This window comes from Cynocephalus volans, chromosome 14 (assembly GCF_027409185.1).
Source record: "Cynocephalus volans isolate mCynVol1 chromosome 14, mCynVol1.pri, whole genome shotgun sequence".
Taxonomy (NCBI): Eukaryota; Metazoa; Chordata; class Mammalia; order Dermoptera; family Cynocephalidae; genus Cynocephalus; species Cynocephalus volans.
The window spans coordinates 59,576,525-59,597,987 of NC_084473.1; the positions used below are offsets into that span (position 1 = coordinate 59,576,525).

The window sequence follows — 21,463 nt, forward strand, 5'->3', positions numbered from 1 at the left end:
ATAATTTTCTACAGGCTCATCCATGTTGTTTCAAATGGTAGAATTTCATTCTTTTTTATGGCTGAGTAGTATTCCATTTTGTATATATACCACAATTTCTTTATCCAGTCATCCATTGATGGACACTTGAAAAATGGAAGATCTCATGTACCATGGCCATAGATCAGGAATGTGAGAGCAAGGGCTTCTGGCTTGTATGGTATATACACTGTTTATCATGCCAAGTACCAAATCTTTAATTTGCAGTTCAAGTGTCACCTTAACTCCTTTGTCTCCTGGTCTGAGAAGACCTCACAGAAGGCAGTATATTTGGTCAGATTTCTAGGAATGGATAGAGCAGATGGCACACCTAGCTAGGTGGTTTGTAGACGATGCTTAATGCAGTACCTGGAAGTTAAGATTGTGGTATTGAAGTCAGCAATAAAAATAGCTATATCAGCCTGCATTTGTAGCTGTTACATTTAAAATGATTTTTTAAAATTAATTTATTTATTATGAATATTCATGAGATACAAAGCTGATTGTCTCTCCTCCTGCCCATGATGTGAGGGCCAGATTCATACTGGGGGCATACCCATTACCAGAAATTACCTTTGAACCCTTTGTTCCTTCCCAATTATTCCCCAACCTCCCTCCCCCTCCCCCCTCTCCTCCACTCCAATTTGTAGCCCTAGGAATGTTCCATCCCTCTGTTGGATCACGGCACTACTGTGGTCTTTCTTTCCTGCCTTCCTTTCTCTCTTAGCTCCCACATATGAGTGAGCACACACAGTATTTATCCCTTTGTGCATTGCTTGTTTCACTCAACATAAGTTTCTCCACGTTCATCCATGTTGTTGCAAATGGGAGTATTTCATTCTTTTTTATGGCAGAGTAGTATTCCATAGTGTATATATACCACAGTTTCCTTATCCAATCATCTATTGATGGACATTTTAGGTGGGTTCCATATCTTGGCTATTGTAAACAGAGCTGCAGTAAACATGGGAGTGCAGGTATTTCTTTGACATGATGATTTCCATTCCTCTGGATATATACCCAGCAGAGGGACTGCTGGATCATAAGGAAGACCTATCTGTAGTTGTTTGAGAAACCTCCAAATTGATTTCCAAAGTGTTTGTACTAATTTACAGTCCCAGCAACGGTGCAGTGGTGTTCCCTTCTCTCCACACCCTTGCCAGCATTTGTTATGCACCGTCTTTTTGGTTATAGCCAGTCTAACTGACTGAGGTGGTATCTCAATGTGGTTTTAATTTGCATTTCCCTGATGACTAGTGATGTTGAGCATTTTTTCACGCATCTGTTGTCCATTTGTATGTCTTCCTTCAAAAAATGCCTATTTGGCTCCTTTATCCATTTTTTAATTGGGTCATTTTATTTTTTACTGTATAATTGCTTGAGTTCTATGTATATTCTGGATACTAGTCCCTTGTCAGATACATAGTTAGCAAAAATTTTCTCCCACTCTGTAGGTTGTCATTTCACTCGATTGTTTCTTTTGCTGTGCAGAAACTTTTAAATTTGATATAGTCCTTTTTGTTTATTTTTTCTTTTGCTGCTTCTGCCTTTGGGCTCATGCTCATACAGCCTGTGCCCTGACCTAATTACTGAAGTGTTTCACCTATATTTTACCTTAGTAATTTTACACTTTTGGGTCTTATACCTAGGTCTTTAATCCATTTGGAGTTGATTTTAGTGTATGGTGAGAGATGCGTATCTAGTTCCATTCTCCTGCATATGGATATCCAGTTTTCCCAGCACCACTAGTTGAAAAGGCAGTCTTTACCCCAATGTAGATTTTTGTTGCCTTTGTCTAATATCAGATGGCTAGAAGCCTGAGGAGTGATTTCTGGGTTCTCTAGTCTATTCCACTGGTCTGAATGTATAATTTGAAATCAGGCAGAGTTATGCCTCCGGCTTTGTTTTTCTTGCTCCGGATTGCTTTGGCTATTCGGGGTCTTTTGTTTTTCCATAGGAAAGGTAAGTTTGTTTTTTCAATTTCTGTGAAGAATGTCATTGGTATTTTGATGGGGATTGCATTGAATCTGTAGATCGCTTTGGGTAGTATAGACATTTTTACAATGTTAAATCTTCCAATCCAAGAGCATAGAATATCTTTCCATCTTTTTGTGGCTTGTTTAATTTCTTTCAGAAGTGGTTTGTAATTCTCATTGTAGAGGTCTTTCACCCCCTTGGTTAAAGTGATCCCTATCGTATTTTTTTGGTGACAATTATAAATGGGCTTACTTAATTTCTCTTTCTGTTAATTCATTATTTGAATTTATAAATGCTGCTGATTTGGGGGCATTTATTTTGTATCCTACAACATTACTGAAGTTATTAACCAGCTCTAGGAGTTTTTGATAGAGTCTTTAGGTTTTTCTATATATAGTATCATGTCATCTGCAAATAGGGAAAGTTTGATTTCATCTTTTCCAATCTGGATTCCCTTTCTTTCTTTCTCTTGCCTGATTGCTCTAGCTAGTACCTCCAGTACTATGTTGAATAGAAGTGGTGAGAGTGAACATCCTTGTCTTGTTCCTGTCCTTAAGGGAAAGGCCTTCAATTTTTCCCCATTCAGAGTAATACTGGCAGTGGGCTTGTCATAAATGACTTCTATTGTGTTAAGATATTTTCCCTCTATACCTAATTTGTTGAGAGTCTTTATCATGAAGGAATGTTGAAATTTGTCAAATGCTTTTTCAGCATCTTTTGAGATGATCATATGGTTTTTGTCCTTGAGCTTGTTGATGTGATGTATCACATTTATTGACTTTTGTATGCTGAACCATCATTGCATCCCTGGGATGAATCCCACTTGATTGTAGTGTATAATTTTTTTTAATATGTTGCTGTGTTCTAATTGCTAATATTTTGTTGAGGATTTTAGCATCTAGGTTCATCAAGGATATTGGCTTATAATTTTCTTTTTTTGTTGTGTCTTTATCTGGTTTTGGTATCAGAGGTATGTTGGCCTCATAGAATGAGTTTGGGAGAACAGCATCTGTTTCAATTGTTTGGAATAGTTTCATGAGAATTGGTATTAACTTCTCTTTAAAAGTTTGATAGAATTTAGCTGTAAAGCCATCCCGACCCAGACTTTTTTTTGTTGGAAGATGGCTAATTACTGCTTCAGTCTCCTTGCTTGTTATTGGTCCGATCAGGTTTTCTCTCTCTTCTTGGTTTAGTCTTGGTTATTTATGTGTCTTGAAACTTATCCATATCTTCCAGATTTTCTAATCTGTTGTCATACAGTTGTTTATAATAGTCTCTAATGATTCTTTGTATTTCTGTGGTATCAGTTGTAATGTCTCCCTTTTCAATTCTGATTTTTGTTATTTGAGTCTTCTCTCTCCTTTTTTTTTTTTGTTAATCTAGGTAATGGTGTGTCTATTTTGTTTATCTTCTTGAAAAACCAACTTTTAGTTTTGTTGATCTTTTCTATTGTTTTTTTGGGTCTCTGTGTCATTTAGTTCTGCTCTGATCTTAATTATTTCTTTCCATCTACTGCTTTTAGATTGGATTGTTGTTAGCTAAGATATGTTGAAACCATTCCATTTATTTAGAAATTCTTGTTTCTATATTAGCTCCTTTGGGCACCTTAATGTTACACTTTTGGCTACACTTTCAAATTTTAGTACTGTATAAAGTAAGTCTTTTAAAGGAACTATTTAAGAGGATGTAATTCAAAAGTATCTTTTGAATAAAGCAATTTCCCTTCTAGGATATACTTTTGGAGAATATTCAAACTTATATTTTTCAGTAAATATGAAAAAATAATTTTTTTCCTCACAGAGTTGTATGTTGGCTAGAATTTTGTAGTGTCTTAGTTTGGGTTCTATTCTGTCATATCTAATCAAGTGCTAAAAAATTTAGTGCTAGAAACGACTTAGACTCTTCTAATTCTATCTCCTTGTTTTATAAATGAGCAAACTGAGACCCATAAAAGTGACTTTTTAAGTGACTTGACTAGTTTAAACTTGAGTAGTTTAGCCAAGATTAGAACTCAGATTTCCTGGTTACCATTTTAGTATTCTTTAAGTTGGTACCATATTACTACATGAGTCTATTTGTCCATCCACATTTTGGGATTACTGATAGAAGACATTTTTGTTAGACTCCACACTAGCCACATTGACAAATGTTCTATTTTTTCTTTAACTTCATGGTTTTATTAGTTACTCTTAATGTTATATACCAGTCCTCAAGCAAAATTCCTTAACTATTTACTTGTAGAAAATTGCCAGTTATTCTGTCCTCAAGCAACATAATTTACTATTTTGACTAATAAATAAGAAAAATTGAGACATTTGACTCCTTTTTTAAGAGGAGAAAAAGTAGGGTTAAAGCCAAAATTTGTACCTTTCTCCACAGGAAAAGACTATTCTGAAAATTGACACCTTGTTTCAGAATATAGTAATCTAGTATTTCAGAATTCAAAAATATGTAAATAATATTTAAATTATGGAAAGGTCCATGGAAAGGTTCACTTGAAAATACCTAAATCAGAGAAAAATCTATATTTAAGGTAATTAAGAATTAATATTATTTAATGTGTCAGATTCTGTGATTGACAACCTTATTTCACCACAAAGAAAGGAACAAAGGTCTGATCATCATGTCATTCTTAGAAACTTTACTGAAAACTGTTCATCTCCTACATTATTCAAGTAATACGGTTTTATGTAGACCTCTGCAGCCGAGCAAACCAGTTAGTCTTTTATGTGCTTATAATTATGAAATATTTAGGATTATATCTTGAGGCAAAGATGCCCAAAGGTGGGAAGGTACAGATCAAAAGTGACATCATGACATATAATAAAGAAGGATAGGTGAAACAGAGCCAAAGGTAGGTTGGAATGAATATACCTCATAAGTCAAGCAAGTAATATAACCTCTCAATATTGTAACCTCTCAAGTACAGCAAAGGAAGTTAAACAGTTAACCACAGTTTAAATGGTTTGTAGAATTAAAAACTTCTTTTGTAAGTTAATTTTAGAAGAATTTTGTATTTATAAGATATTTTAAGTATAAGAGCAAATCTTTACCTTCATCCATCTATCATCTATTGGATATAACTTTTATACACTTTTACAGTGGCACCATGACTTTACAGTAAAACCACAAGGCATTGTAGGATGAAAAAAACACTAAAAATCAAGCTTTTAACTGATTTTTTTAATGACATGGGAATGTGATGATTACATACCATTGGATAACAAAAAGGAAGATAAATAAATAATAATTTTGTTAAATATATGCATAGAAAAAAGTAAATATACTTATCTCTGGGTGATAATATACTGATTTATCTCTATCATAATCTTCATACTGTGTTCTTTATATTGCATTCCCTAAAGTTCTCCATTAAGCACAAATAAACTTATATATCAGAATTTTAAAATACATTTTAAAAAGGAGATGGCAATTTATAAAGCTATATCTTTTTTTATAGCATAGTATCTGAAAGGTCATGTGATAAATGTATTTGGAAAGATAATGCATTTGGAAGAATTTCATAATATGCAAATTACAGTGTAGACAGGCAGATTAAGTGCCACTAGAATGTCTTTGAATAGGATATCTTTTATATTTTCACTTCTCTACATATAAAGATTATATAAAAGAAGTTGTTCCCCCATTTTTCTTTTCTTTTTCTAAAAACTATTCTTTGAATCTCATTGTTACAGATTAACTACTAGGTGTCCCCTAAATGACTTTGAATTTTATAGTAACGTGTTTTGCTGAGTACATGAGCACTCCACTGAAGGTGTTTCCCAGACCAGGTTCTGTCAAATGCAATATGAGCAGAAGTGAGGTGTAATGATTCCTGGGTTGTAATCTAGGATGTAAATCTTCGATGATGTAGATGAAGGCTATACCCTAGAGATGACAAAGCAACACAGTAGGAGCCTGATAATCTGACACCAGCATGAATTATCAGTCCTGGAACATGTGCCAGGATTATTATGCAAGAAGGAAATAAAATTCTTTGCTAAGTGATTGTTGTTTTATGGTCTCTTGTTTTACAGCATCCTCGATTTTTTTTTTTTTTAAAGAAAATGAAATTTTATTAATATTGTTTTCTACATTCTAGGATGTTGTTGCGGAGCAGTTGGGAGGGAGGGGGAGAGGAGAAAGGGGAAGGAAATGGGATGGAAGAAGTGGGGGGCAGGATTGAGGCCTGTGGCACTCCCCTCATTCCAATAGAGAAGACTGGGGGGCTTCCAGTGGTGGCTTGGCCATTTCTGGGCTGGGTGCAGATATCAGGGGGCTGTGAAAAAGCCCTCACCTCCCACCGTCCCAGCTTGGGAACCTAGGGCTCTTCTTGCTGCAGTTCTGTGGTCATCGCTGGGCTGGTTGCATAGTCCTACTATCTAATCACCTCTTCAAGGCCTCACCTCTTTCAATTACCATAATAGGATTTCCAACCCTCAATAGTTACAGTGGGAATTAAGCCTCAGAGGTGTGGGGAGTGGGTAGCATTCAATCTACAGCACCATAATATAAGTACTATATTGTTATATCCTTTTGAAGATGAGAAAACTGAGGTGCAGAGAATGTAAGTTACTTGCCCAAGACCTCACCACTGGTAGTAATAAAGCTAGTATTCAAACTCAAGCAGTCTGTTACCAGAGTCCAAACTCAGAATTTTAACATCATAGAGCATTTTTTAACCCTCAACCCAAGCCATTTTTATATTCCTCCTTTGAAAGTATATTTCTGACATTTAACACAACATACAGATTACTTAGATAATTGGTAATTAGATAATAGGAATATTTGAAATAATCATGTAGCTTAAAAATCATCAAGCACTCAATTTAGGTCAACAAAAGTTTATACTACCTTAATTTACATTATGATTATATTATTAATATCAATAGTGGCTTTCAGTTTACAATATTTGTACCTTTTTTATTTTATTTTTTCGTTGAATATGGGGTACAGTTTGTTGTTTCAATACATGCATATTTTGCATAATAATCTAATCAGAATAGTTAACATACCTATCACCTAAACATTTATCATTTCTTTTTGGTTACAACATTCAAAAATCCTTTTTTCTGGTTATCTTGAAATATACAATACAATATTATTAGCTATTACAGGGCACAACAGAACTTATTCTTCCTATCTGACTGTAACTTTTTAACTTTGTACCAGTCTACCAACCTTTCTCTGGTCCACTCCCATTATAACCTACTAATCCATGAAATGATTAATTCATTCACGAGTGCAGGGCCCTCATGATCCAATCACCTCCTAAAGGCCCTACCTTTCAAATACAATAGATGGATTCTTCACCCTCTTAATAATGTTACATTGGGGATCAAGTTTCAACATGAGTTTTGGAGGGGGTATTCAAACCATAGCATATACGTAATAGTATATGTAGTTTATTTTACATATTACATTTAAAAGTAGAAATTGCCTGAAATATATTATAAATGTGCTTATTTATTGGTTAGAAATAATTGTTAGGATTCTTTTTTGTATCTTCATTCTAATCTTTCCAGTGCATAACAGTAAGAATTCTTTTCTTTGCACATCATTTTTGACATCTCATGTTCTTTAATACCTCACAATGGTTTCCAAAGGCCTTCAATGAAATTAAAACTATAATAGACTTAAAGTCTCTCTCATTGTGTGCTACTGACCTAACTGCTCTAACCCTAGTAAACCCTAGTGTTATGGGCTGAATTATGTCTCCCCAAAATTCATATGTAGAAGTCTTAACCCCCAGTACCTCAGAATGTGACTGTATTTGGAGACAGTCTTTTTCAAATTTTATTAATATATATCTTTTTACATTCTATGATGTTGTTGTAGAGCAGTTGGGAGGGAGAGGGAGAGGAGAAAGTGGAACGAAATGGGATGGAAGAAGGAGGAAGGAGGAGGGGCAGGATTGAGGCCTGTGGATCCCCCACATTCCCACCAGGGAGACCAGTGGGCTTCCAGCAGTGGCTTGGTTATTGCTGGGCTGGGTGGAGATGTCAAGGGGGTGTGGCAATAGCCCTCACCCTGCCACCAGCCCAGCTCAGGAAACTGGGGCCCTTCTTGCTGATGCTTGCTGGTCATCACTGGACTGGTTGAGTGGGGGGGGGCAGGGGTGTGGTCGAGGCCCTTGGGCCCTCACTGCCCTGGCTCGGGAGAACCCGGGGTGCCTACTGTGGTGGCTTAGTAGTCGTCACTGTACTAGTTGCTCATGTGGGGGGTGGAGCATGGACAAGGCCCTCAGCGCCCCCTGCCACCGTGGCTCAGCTCAATGGTCACCACTGGGCTGGTTGCTTGTGCAGGGGTTAGGGGAGGTGGGCGTGGATGAGGCCCTCAGCTCCCCGCCACCCCAGCTCAGGAGAGCTCCAGGCTTAGGAGAGCCCCAGGCTTTTCCTGCAGAAGCTTGGTGGTAGGCGCTGGGGTGGTTGTACTTGTCAGCAGGGTGTGGCTGAGGCCCTTGGCCCCCATCCTCAGGACTGGTTGTGGGTGTTGGCGGCATGGCTAAGGGCCCCAGCCCTCCCCGCTTCCTGGCTTGGTAGCCCAGGGGACTTCTGGTCCTTCTAAGTGTTCTTTAGTGAAGTGAGACATTTACTAATCAAACCTTGTCTCTGGTGTGGGTACTTTGTTTTTCTTTCAGTTCTGTGTTGGATTATTTGCTGTTCCCACAACTTAAACTCTGCACTGGAACTAATTTGTTGTCCTTTGCTTACTTCTAAAATGGGGGAACTTCCTGTGGGGACCAGCACTTGAGCTCTGTAGTTGGGCTAAATTGCTGCTTTGCTGCTGATTCTCTAGGGAAGGCTTTTTGTGCAGCTCAGGCTTAATAGTTGACTATAGGTACTTCCATATATGGTGAAATCTGATGCACCTGGATTGTATAGAAACACTGGTCTGGGCCTGAGTCTTTTCATCAAATTGCACCCCTTGTAATTCTATATTCCTGACCAGTCTCCTGTCAGTGGTCCTGCACTACTGATTGGGGGGCAGATCAGCTATCCTTGCTATGCCCCAGTGTTCCCCTGATGGGCCCATGCTCCAAACACTTCCCATGGGACAGGCCATGCTCCAGTCCCTTGCGATGGCTCACCAGCCTCTGAGTGGCTCCCTTTTTTTCAGTTGTTGTGGCTCCTTGGTCCTATGTGGGTCCATGGGAACCCTGTCAGTGGTTCTGCTGGCCTGAGGGCCACCAAGGTCCTCTTCTCCCCTGCTGCCTCCAAGCACCTTCATCCAAAAGGCACAGCTGAGGCTTTTGACCAGCTCCTGCTCTGTGCACTTAGCAGCTCCAGCCTTAAAGCAGCCATGGCATGAAATGGTCGGAGCATATTTTTCTTTTTCTCATCGTGGCTTCTCCCACCTTGATGCACTCTGTAGGTCTCTCCTCCTCTTTCCCTGAGCTCTAGTGGCCCCAGCTTGGCTGTTGTTGCTTTTTTATAGTTGTAAATTAGTTGATTTGTGGGAGAGAGTGATGCTGGGGACCATCTATTCTGCCATCTTGACTGGAAGCCATCTTGAGATAGAGTCTTTAATGAAGTAATTAAATTAAAATAAGTTCACTAGAATGGGTCCTAATCTAATATGACTGGTCTCCTTATAAGAGGAAATTATAAATGGTGTTGATGATAACCCTTGAATTTCTGTTGTATGCAGTTGTATGAATGGTGGTGTCTGTCATTCACTGAGGAGGGGACCTTGGAGATAAACTAGGTTTGGGGTCAGTTTTATTCATACTGATTTTATAATCCTTTTTATATTTTAAGTGGAGATGTCAAGCAGTTGAATGTACAGTCAGGAGTCCAGAAGAGAAAGCTGAACTGTATACCAAGTTTGGGAGATATTAGCATGTATGTGATTACCTAAAGAGAGGCTATAGAATACTAGGTGAAAGGGATCCAGGGTCAATTTTGGAGGAACAGGAAAACTAACAATAGAAACAAAAGGAATGTCTAGAAAAGTAGTTAGGAAGGAAATAATGAAAGAATTATGTCACAGAAATGAAAAGAAGACAGTTTCATTGTGGAGAGAGTAGTTAATATTTACTGTTGAAAGGGTCATAAAATTTGAGGACTTAAAAATTCCTACTGAATTTAATGTCTTTGGGGGCAAGGGGAGTCACTATAACTTAGTGAAAACTATTTTGGTGGAATAATTTGATAAGCAGCCAGATAGGAATGGATCGAGGAGTGAATAGACAGTGGAACAGCTCTAGATGTTTGTTCCCCCAAAGTTCTTTACTGGATTTCCATTACTTGGAAATTTCTTACACTTAAACCCTATCATATAGTGCTGACCCCTCTTGTCTTACATTTTCAAAAAATTGTGGGACAGCTTATCTTCTCAGAGCATTGAATCAGTACACCTGAAAGTACATTAATTTCCTTTCTCCCAGAAGAGACATTGGTGGCCTGCAATATGGAGACATACTTGATTCTTTCCTTTCCCTTATTTCTAAAGTAGATACTATGGGATATACAATATATGCCAGTATATTATATATCTTAAAAACTAGGGCTGGCCCCGTGGCTCACTCAGGAGAGTGTGGCGCTGGGAGCACCTAGGCCATGGGTTTGGATCCTATATAGGGGTGGCCAGTGCACTCACTGGCTGAGCATGGTGCTGACCACACTGTGCCAATGTGATCCCCTTACCGGGCAAAAAAAAAAAAAGAACTGACCCCATATCCAAATCATGGGATTACTTTGGGAGTCTTTTTTTAGAGCTCTGTGACTCAGTCGTCTGGCTATAGTTGATTGGCCCAACTTGGGTCAGGAAGCCACCCTGTACGAGTCCCTGGAAATTTTGGAACAAATGAGAAAGATAATTTTTCCCTCTGCATGCCTAAATTGAAAGATGTAAAGTTTGGGTTCTACAGGTAGACATACTTCCTGCCTTAAAAACCCGAGAAGAGAAAAATGTCTTTAGAGCAAGAAAAAATTAAAGCAAGTCTGAAGAGCTTTAAAATTTCTGGTTCCAGCTATTTCTAAGGTACAGCTACATTCCTACCCTTTGGTACTAGCATGTATTTCATGATCCCAATGACATATTTCTGAAGTTATTTTGAGATGGGTGTCTTTCAGTTATCCTTACCTACATAAACTCACAGGTCAAATCCTACCTGCAACCTCTTAGCAGTGTGTAAAGTTAACCGAGGAGTTTAATCAAATACATTTAAAGTAATTGCTGATAAGGAAGAACTTTTCAAAAAGAAAAAAAAAGGAAAGAGAGTTGGTTTTTATTTTTCTTACAGCCATTTTGTTACTAATTTCCTCCATTACTGCCTTCTTTTGTGTTTAGTTGATTTTTTTGTAGTGACATGTTTTGATTCTCTTCTCATTTCTTTTGGTGTGTATTCTATTAATTTTTTTTGTATGGGGGAGTATCATGGGGATTATATATAACATTCTAAAGTATAACAATCTAATTTGAGTTGATACCAAGTTAACTTCAATTGCATGCAAAAATTCTACAGCTTTGTCCCTGTCCCCCTACTTTGTTACTGATATCACAAATTATATCTTTATACATAACTACTAACATAGATTTATAATTATTTTATGCATTTGTATTTTAATTCCAGCTGAAAGTAAGAAGTGGCATTACAAACCAAAATTACACTAACATTGGTTTTTATATTGCCTGTGTATTTACCTTTATAGGAGATCTTTACATCTTTATATGGCTTAAAGTTATTATCTAGCATCCTCTCATTTCAACCTGTGGGCCTCGCATGAGCATTTTTTATAGGACAGGTCTAGTGATAATGAACTCAGCTTCTGTTTACCTGAGAATGTCCTAATTTCTCCCTCATTTTTGAAGGAGAGTATTGCTGGGTATGGAAATCTTGGTTGAGGCTGGCCAGTTAGCACAGTTGGTTAGAGTGTGGTGTTATAACACCAAGGTCAGTAGTTTGGGTCCCCGTACTGGCTAGCCAGAAAAAGAAAGACAGAAAAAAAGAAACCTTGATTGATAGGTTTTTTTTCTTTTAGTACTTTAATTATGTTCCATCCCACTGCCTTCTGACCTCCAATGTTTCTGCTGAGAAATCAGCTCATTATTTTATTGAGGGTCCCTTGCTTCTCTCTTGCTGCTTTCAAAATTTTCTTTTTTTGTCTCTGTTTTTCAACAGTTTATAACATGTCCTGTTGTGGGTCTCTTTGGGTTGATTCTTCTTTAAATTCAGTGAGCTTCTTAAATTTTGTATGTCCATGTCTTTCTTCAAATTTGGGAGATTTTTGGCTATTATTTCTTCAAATAATCTCTTTGCCCCTTCTCCTTATGGAATTATCTTTATGGAATTCTCATAATGTGTATGCCAGTATACTTGGTGGTGTCCCATAAATTCCTTAGGTTCTGCTCACTTTTATTCTTTTTCCTTCTTAGAGTTAATAATTTCAAATGTTGTACCTTAAAGTTGACTGATTCTTTTGCCTTCTACAATCTGCTGTTGAGCCTCTATAGTGAATTTTTAAATACACATTTTTCAGCTACAGAATTTGTTTTGTTCCTTCTTATTTCTATCTCTTTGTTGATATTTTCATTTTGTTCATATATTGTTTTCCTGATGTTCTTTAGTTCTTTGTATATTTTCCTTTAGCTCTTAGAGCATATTTAAGACAGTTTTATTAAAGTCTTTGTCTAGTCAGCATAATGTGTTTTCTCAGGGGTCTTTTCTGCCAACTTATTTTGTTCCTTTGAATGGGCCATGTTTTCCTGTTTCTTTGTATGCCTTGTGTTTTGTTTTGGGGGGGGTTGTTTGATGAAATTGGATATTTGGGAAAGCCATCACTCCCTGTCTTTGCAGACTGCCTATGTGCTGTGACTAACTGGACTTTCTCTGAGCCTAAGTCATTGGCCTGAGGTAAAGCTTATGGTCTTCTCAGGTCTTTTCTAAACATGTGTCTTGCTTGTACCTGTAATCTCTTGCTCCAGGCATCTGTAGATATGTAGACTTCCTGCACCTTTGCACCTATGTAGACAAACACCACACCACACTGGGAGAGGGCAGGGCAAGGGCAAGTAAAAACACCATGAAATTTCCTACTGTTTTTAAGGTGTATTTTTATTGGTAATGTCCACTTGATTGCTGTAGACCTTTGGTTGTTTCCAAAGCTCCTATACGGTTAGCTCAGCCAGTTTCTGATTTTTTTTTTTTTAATACAACTGTGGGGGAACAAATGCTTAGAGCTTCCTATTCTAGTTTTGCTGATGTCACTCAGTATATGGAATTAAAAGAAGGAAGAGGCCTAAGGTAGAGGAATTTTCTAGGTACAGTAGTCCCCCCTTAACCATGAGGGATATATATATATATATATATATACACACACACACATATATTCCAAAACCCACAGTGAACACCTGAGACTGCTGATAGTACTGAACCTGATTGCTGTTAGTTGGAACATGTTTCTATTCATGTCTTCCACCCGCAAATGTAATGCCTTTTCTATCTTCACTAAGCACTTATCATAGGCTGTGACTGTAACTGTTGCAGTGAGGTGCAACAGCAAAACTACCACAAATTTCTTTTTCCTTCTTCACAATTTCATGGATAAAATATTTGTTCTTAACTGTACATCTTAGCAACTTCAGTGTATGATTTTTTTTCTTTATTGAGAACTTGCACCTTTTCACTTAAAGGAAGCTCTCTTGATTTCTCTTTGGTATATCTAAATGGCCAGCATTACAATTCTTGCATTTTGGGGGCCATTATTAAGTTATTATTAAAGGTTATTTGAACAGGAGCACTGCAATACTATGACAGTTAATCTGATAACCAAGGTGGCTACTAAGTGACTAACAGATGGGTACTATATGCAGCATGGATACACTGGACAAAGGGATGATTTACCTCCCGGGCAGTACAAAGCAGGATGGTGCAAGATTTCATCACACTACTCAGAAGAACATGCAATTTAAAAACTTGTAAATTGCGGGCTGGCCCATGGCTCACTTGCTGAGCGTGGTGCTGACAACACCGAGCCAAGGGTTGAGATCCCCTTACCGGTCATCTTTAAAAATAAATAAATAAATAAATAAATAAATAAATAAATAAATAAATAAAACAAAAACATAAATTGCTTATTTCTGGAATTTTCCATTTAATATTTTCAGACCATGGCTGACCGTGGGTAACTGAAACCACACAAAGCAAAATCATGGATAAGGGGTACTACTGTAATAACAGTATAAATACCTGAATTCTTTACCTCTATGAATCATTATTTTAATAGCTAGTGCCATCATGCTAAGCCCTTTAGCAAGGATAAAGACTTAAAACAGTACAATTCAGCTGTATGTTTCACAAAGTGAATTCCAAAAAACACTAGTTCTATGGAAAGTTATAGCTATTGCATGAAATGGGGAGAGGGAATGAGTTCTATGGTCAAATTTTTGAAACACTAGGATAAACAGTTTATTTTGGGGCTTCTGAGAACATTTCATGTGCATCAGAATTTTCTAAGAGGTTAATAGTATTAATATTTCCTGTAAGTATTTGATCATACACCTTTGGAGGAACTGCATCTCGGAATTGTAGGAACAAATTGATTAGAATTGTTCTAGCACAATGGCTCAATTTTTTTAGATTTATGTAGCATTTCTATTGCCAGCCCATTCCATTGTCTATACCAAAAAAAAGCCTCTCAAAAACTCACCTTAAGAAGTTAAGAAGTAAGTGAATAAGAAATAAGTGAGGACCAAATGAGATAATGTATATCACAGTATGTAACATAAGACACTATTTGAATGTAAATTTTTAAAATTAAACTTTTTATTTTGAGATAATTATAAACAGAGTTCCCATATATCTTTTACCTAGTTGCCTCCAATGGTAATGTCTTGCAAAAGTTCGATACAATATCACAACCAAAATACTGACATTGATATCGTAAAGATTAAAATGTTTAAGTTGAAGGAACAGTGTTACATGTGCAGTAATATAAATTACTGGATTATAAAGTACTATAACATGTTAGTATCCTTTCTAGAATTTTAGAGATTTAGACATGAGATTAACATAATCTTGAGATCAAAACCTGATAGGGAAATTAAAGGAAAATTACAGACCAATCCCTCATGAACATAAATGCTCAAATTTTTAAATAATAGCAAATCAAATTCAGCAATATATAAAAATACATCACAACTAAGAAGTGTTTATTCCAGGAAAGCAGTACTTATTATACTTTAACACTTGGAATCAATCAATTCAATTTACCACATTAATAGAACAGGAGTAAACTCATATGATCATCTTGACTGATTGACAGATGCAGAAAAAAGCATTTGATACAATTCAACACCTATTTATGATAGAAACTCTTAAAGACTAGGTATTAAAGAGAATTTACTTACTATGATTAACAGGTTCACAAAAAACCTGGAGAAAACTTATGCTAAATCGTGACTTATTGAAAGCTTTCCTTAAGAATCATAAAGCAGAAAATGATGCCTGTTATAATTTCTATTTGACACTATACTGGAGCTTCTAGCCAGTGCAATAAATAAAGAAAAATAAAGGCATAAGAATTGGAAAAGAAGGAATTAAACTGTCTTTATTTGCAGATGACATGATTGGGATGTAAAAAATGTCAAGAGATTCTATAAACTATTAACATTAATACATGAATTTAGCACTGTTGTTGATACAAAGTCAATAAAAAATAGTACAATACTAGACAGTATATACCAGAAATAAACAGAAAATGAAATTTAAAAATAAGGTTATCATATACAAAGCAGAAAAAGAAATATTTAAGATAAATCTAAGGAAAGATGTGGAAGACCACTATAGTGAAAACTACAAAACATTTTTAAGAAAAAATAGAGTAGAGAAGAGCTAAATAAATGGAGGGACATATCATATTTATAGATTGGCAAACTCAGTATTATACAGAAATCAGTTCAGCCCAAATTTGTCTAAGTGGAATTTCAACCAGAATTCCAGCATACCACCCCTCTTTTTTTTTTTTTCCTTGGGTGCAGGAGTGCAAGCTGATTTTGAAATTTATATGGAAATGTAAAGGGCCAGGAATAGCTAAGGCTATCTTAAAGAAGAACAAAGCTGGACAACATCCACTACCAGAGAAGATTTCAAGCCAGAGTTGCCCAAAGCAGTGAAATATTTGTGCAAGTACAGACAACCAGACTAATGAAATAGAACAGAGACTCCAGAAACAGTCCATACATATACTCTTACATATACAAAATTACAATGGCTTCTCCACCAGAAAGATTAAAATGAAAAGACAGACGATATTTCAGGAAGGATGGATGAAATTCAAACTTTTATGCACTGCTGGTGAAAAGGTAAATTGTTACAACTACTTTGGAAAACTGGAAGTAACTACTAAAGCTGAACAAATGCATATTTTATGTCACAGAAATTCCACTTCAAAGTACAAACCCAACAGATATGTATAAGTATTTTCATTAAAAAAAAAAACCACAAAAATGTTCATAGCAACAATATTCACAATAGCGTAAAATTTGAAACCACCAAAATATCCATCAAAAGTGGAATGAATACAATTGTAGAATATTCATACATTGGAATAGTGTTACACAGCAATAGACTGGAAGATTTACAGCTACATGCAACAATATGAAAGATTCTCACAATCATAATGTCAAATAAAAGGAGCCCAAAACAAAAGAATATATGTATGATTTTGTTTAAGATTTGAAAAAAAGGCAAAACTAATATTTAATGTTATAAGTCTGGATAGTTGGGCTGGGAGTATCCTGAAGAGGTTATGGGTCTTCTGGGGTGAAAGTAACATAACATATGTTACTTGGTTTGGATACTGGTTACCAGGATATATTCACTTTGTGAAAACTCACTGAGTCATATATTTTGTGCATTTTTCTATATGTAGGTTATATTTCAACAAAATGTTTAAAGAAAAATTACCAAATTATTCAGATTATTATCATTCATTTTTTCCCACGGCAACTTTTGTTTTTAACTGTGTGGACAGAAACTGTGACTCTCCCGTGTAGACTGAATTACTTAAATACTCTTTTGATATCTTATATAATTTGGTCTCTTGCATCAAAGAACCCCTTTGAAAACCAAGATTTAATGACTTTCTGCTTCAGGAAAATTTGATAAAACAGTTTAATTTAGGGAATTTGAAAAAAAATTAGCTTCTCCCAGCATGATGTGTGCTTCATTGTACAGCTGGGCAGAGATCATGATGAGGAAACTAGAGATTCTTTCCTAATTCCATTTGGAATTGTGAGTGAGAGTCACCCAGTTTTCTGGAACAAAAATCTAAGAAGTTAACCTCTTGCCTAATTAATGATGTTACTGAATGGTATCTTTGTCAAGGGATAATAATCTAGGTCAAAGGCTGAGAGGCCTGAAACAAGGATTTAAAAATGGGAGTCATAGGGCTTCAGCAAAAAGATATTTGCTAGAAGTGAGGCAAGGTTCAAAAGGGGAACACCAAGATTTCCGGCCAGGAATTATCAGCTGGCCATAATAACCCGATCAGAGAATACACAGGACATAGGATGCATTTTGGTGAATGGTAGAATTTTTCCATTATTTAAAATTATGTGGTAATCTCTTTACATTCCCCTTTACCATTAATAACTTCAAATAACTTTAAAATATTAAGATGGCTATCATTATATTTGATACTTGGATGGAAAAGACAGGATACAGGACAACTATGAAAAACTCTCAGAATATTGGTTATGAATTAACTTCCTGCTGTGTTTTCCTAAATGAGTAGACAGATAGGAACGGAGGATATCGGTATCCCCATCATACAGTATCATAATTCCTGTTAACATGATATGGTCTTATCATTTAGTTAAAAGTGACTGCTCATGGGCCGACCCCGTGGCTCACTTGGGAGAGTGCGGTGCTGGGAGCGCAGCGGCGCTCCAGCCGCGGGTTCGGATCCTATATAGGAATGGCCGGTGCGCTCACTGGCTGAGTGCAGTGCAGGTGACACCACGCCAAGGGTTGCGATCCCCTTACCGGTCACAAAAAAAAAGTGACTGCTCATAACAAATAAATATTGTACCTACCTCACCAAGTTGGGGTGAGGATTAAATTAGTTAATATCTATAACTTAGAATAGTGTCTGGCCCAAAGTAAACATTTAATAAATATTAGCCATTATTATTATTAGGAGGCACATCAGTATACTTAGATGGTAACAAGATACAGTCACGTGTTGCTTAATGATGGGGATACATTCTAAAAAATGTGTCGTTACATGATTTTGTCATTGTGCCAACGTCACAAAGTGTACTTGCACAAACCTAGATGGTATAGCCTACTACACACCTAGTCTATCTGGCATAGCTATTATAATTTTGTGGGACCATTGTTGTATATGCAGTCCATCATTGACTGAAATATTGTTATGCAGAGCATGACTATATAGTGATAGGTCAATTAGTTATTCTTATCTAACTGTATTAATAGTGCATATTCCTTATGCATTAGGAATTAAGATTTGAAAGTGGCCTATGCACCTTTTGGAATCAATCAGTTTGGAACTCTGTCAGGGTGGGGGAAGAAGAATGGAATTATCTTACTGGTAAGTAATTGTCAGTCCTGGTTTTCAGGTTTAGAACTACACTGGTGGTATGGCTTTGAGTCCTTCAGTACCACCTTGAAGACTGGGATCTATGGTGATGATGTCAGAGAGAAGATGACAGTTGGTCCCTTTGGCTGCAAAGAACATTTAAAAAAAAAAAAAGTACAAGATAATCTGTCACTGTAGGGACTCACCATATTTTCATATCTTATTAAAACTTCCTTGTTTCATAGGAGTTCCACAGAGAAATGAATTCTGTTACAATCCTGAGGGGTCCCTTGCCTAATCTAGAAAGAATAGGAATTGTATGTCCAAATATCTAAATATTTAGTGATATTAGATAAGCGGTTTTTAAAAAGGAAGTTCATGTTGATATAACATATTTTTAAAGAACTTTTATTTTTCTATTTTGTAAAGTTGAAATTAACTGTTAGATTCAGTCTAGGCTTCTGATCTGTCTTCTTTGTAATGCTACATTGTAAAATGACTCCAGCAGCTTCTAAACAAAAACAAATCATCTACCAAACCTGAAATCCCATGTGAAATACTTTGATATAGCACAGAATTCTTTTGAGAAATGACAGATCTATGTGTATAAATAAAGGGTTATATAAGTTTATGTGTTGGTTAATTTTAACAGTAGCACTGATGATGATAATAAACTCTTTCCCCAAAAAACTTATGAAAAGAACAATGTCCTCTTTGCATTTTGCGCAATGGCGACTATAGTAATCACTGATTATCAGTTTTCACGTTAACACATTAACACAATTCCAATTTGTGTATCAATGTTGTACTATTTGTCAAGGCTTAATTCTTTTTTAAAGGCACTATTTTTACAAAGAAAGCAATTCAAATTAACCAACCATGCCCTACAAATATAAATAGAAATGATACTGAGTATTGATTAAAACAAAAAGCACTTTAAAAAAAACAGCATTAATTCTTACCAACTCCAGAGGCTATCGATTCTGCATCAATGTCACTAGCTCTTTTTCTTGCCACTTCAGCTAGTGCCAATTCACCCTTATCTAGTGCAAGGTAATGGATATCCTTTGGAAATAAAGCAAAACAAAAGATTAATCCAAAATGAATTTTGGTCAAGTTACAAAGGAGATTTTGATAGAAAGAAACTTATTGTCAGATTACAAAGTAGAGATGGCCAGTGAATATTCTTTTATATTTTAAATTTCTCAGTTTTCTTTTCCAGTACAAGCAAATTTTTCTGAATTGGAGACCACAGCTATAACCAAAGGGAATTATTTAAATAAATTATTTTAGGCCTTAAGGGAAAAATAAAAGTTTTTAATATAGTGTTTAACCTACTCAGTTCTGTCAGGGAATAAAAACCTTAACTTATTTTCTTTGGTAAGACTTTACTGCCTGAGGGAGCTTCTTCAAAATTTAATTTGTACATCACATTAGGCTAAGCACTACAGAAGGAATGCTACACAGATTTGTCTTTGATTTTTATGTGTCTAGCACATATTTGTTAATATTACTAATACTACTATTTTGAACTCATTCAGCCAAGAAATAATTAGTACCAAGTGCTGGGCACTGTTCTAGGGTATAGAGATCAATTACAGTTCTCTCTCTCAAGAAGCTTTGAACCCAGTGGGGAGGCAGACCACTGTAAACCAATAGTTATATAAAAGTGTGATAGATGTTATGGCAGATATTTGCACAGAATGCTATGGAGCCGAAGAAGAGGAATAATCTTTGATCCGAGTCGCGAAAGATGAATAAGAATTACACTTGGTGGAAAAACAGAAAAGGCAACAGAGAATGAATGACATCTGGTGTATATATGCAGACAAGATTGAGAAAACACAGCTCTGTCACATAATGACAGGTCTTTCAATACAGAAGGAATGTTGTTTGTGTGGGAAAAAGCAGTGGAAAATAATATTGAACAAATAGGTAGAGCCACCAAAAATGGGAAAAGAATATAAACAGCCAATTTACAACAAAGAAATAAATATAAATGGCCTATAATCATGAAAAGATATTTTATCTTGTTTTTCAAATAAACACAAATTGAAAAAATGTAATTTCAATTGGACAAGCTTTTAAAAGTTAATAATACTCACTGGTTGCAAAGTTTAGGGAAAACAGGCACTTGCATTTACTGGGGATATAATTGGCTAGGACTTTATAGAGCAGGGTCAGCAAATTATGGCCCATAAGCCAAATCTAGCCTGCTTTTTGTGCAGTCTTCAAATTAAGAATGGTTTTTACATTTAAATGGTTGGAAGAACCATGCTCAACCACTACTATTGAACTCTGTATGGCTTTGGAGTTAGTTTTTGCTGCAGACTTGAAAATGTTTCAAGCTAAAATTATAAGGAAAACTGTGAATAAAGTCATTTCTATGAGAACTAGCATTATCTGAATTGCAAGTAAGTGTCAGACTGCGTTATATACATCCTGTACTGTAAAAAACAAACAAACAAAAAGTGATGTCTCCATTCCCATTTTCTGATTTCAAACTACAGCACTATTTTTCAGACCTCAATGAAAGGAAATGGAAAGGAAATTTCCGTATTCCAAAATCCATTTAAAACTGTGCAATTGAGGAACTTTAATTGAAAGTGATTTGCAATGTAATGACATGCTAAAAGGCATTCTAGCCTTTTAGCTAATAGAATTCTAAAAATACCTTCAATCTGTTAATATGCTCAATTAAAAACATATGTTCCTGGATTGATATCAGTATTTGGCAGTATCTATCTATGTGGAAAGACATTTGGAAAGGTGAAATAGGTAAAATCTTGTTGTAGGTCAGTGTTAACAGATAAACATTTGCAATAGATTTTGATGATGGGAAACACCAGCTTTCAACTCCAATTAAGTGAAATGTTATTCCCCACCAAAAAGAATTCCATTCTTAACATTTGTAGACCTGT

At 36.0% G+C, this 21,463-nt stretch overlaps 1 protein-coding gene across 1 annotated transcript in view; it reads right to left on the reverse strand.

Moving 5' to 3' along the window:
• Positions 1-21,463, reverse strand: part of WDPCP (WD repeat containing planar cell polarity effector) — a 300,778-nt gene that overhangs the window by 81,061 nt on the left and 198,254 nt on the right. The window contains exon 14 of the mRNA XM_063077774.1: positions 19,505-19,607. Within this exon, the coding sequence (XP_062933844.1) occupies positions 19,505-19,607 (103 nt within the window). The remainder of the gene's footprint in view (positions 1-19,504; positions 19,608-21,463) is intronic.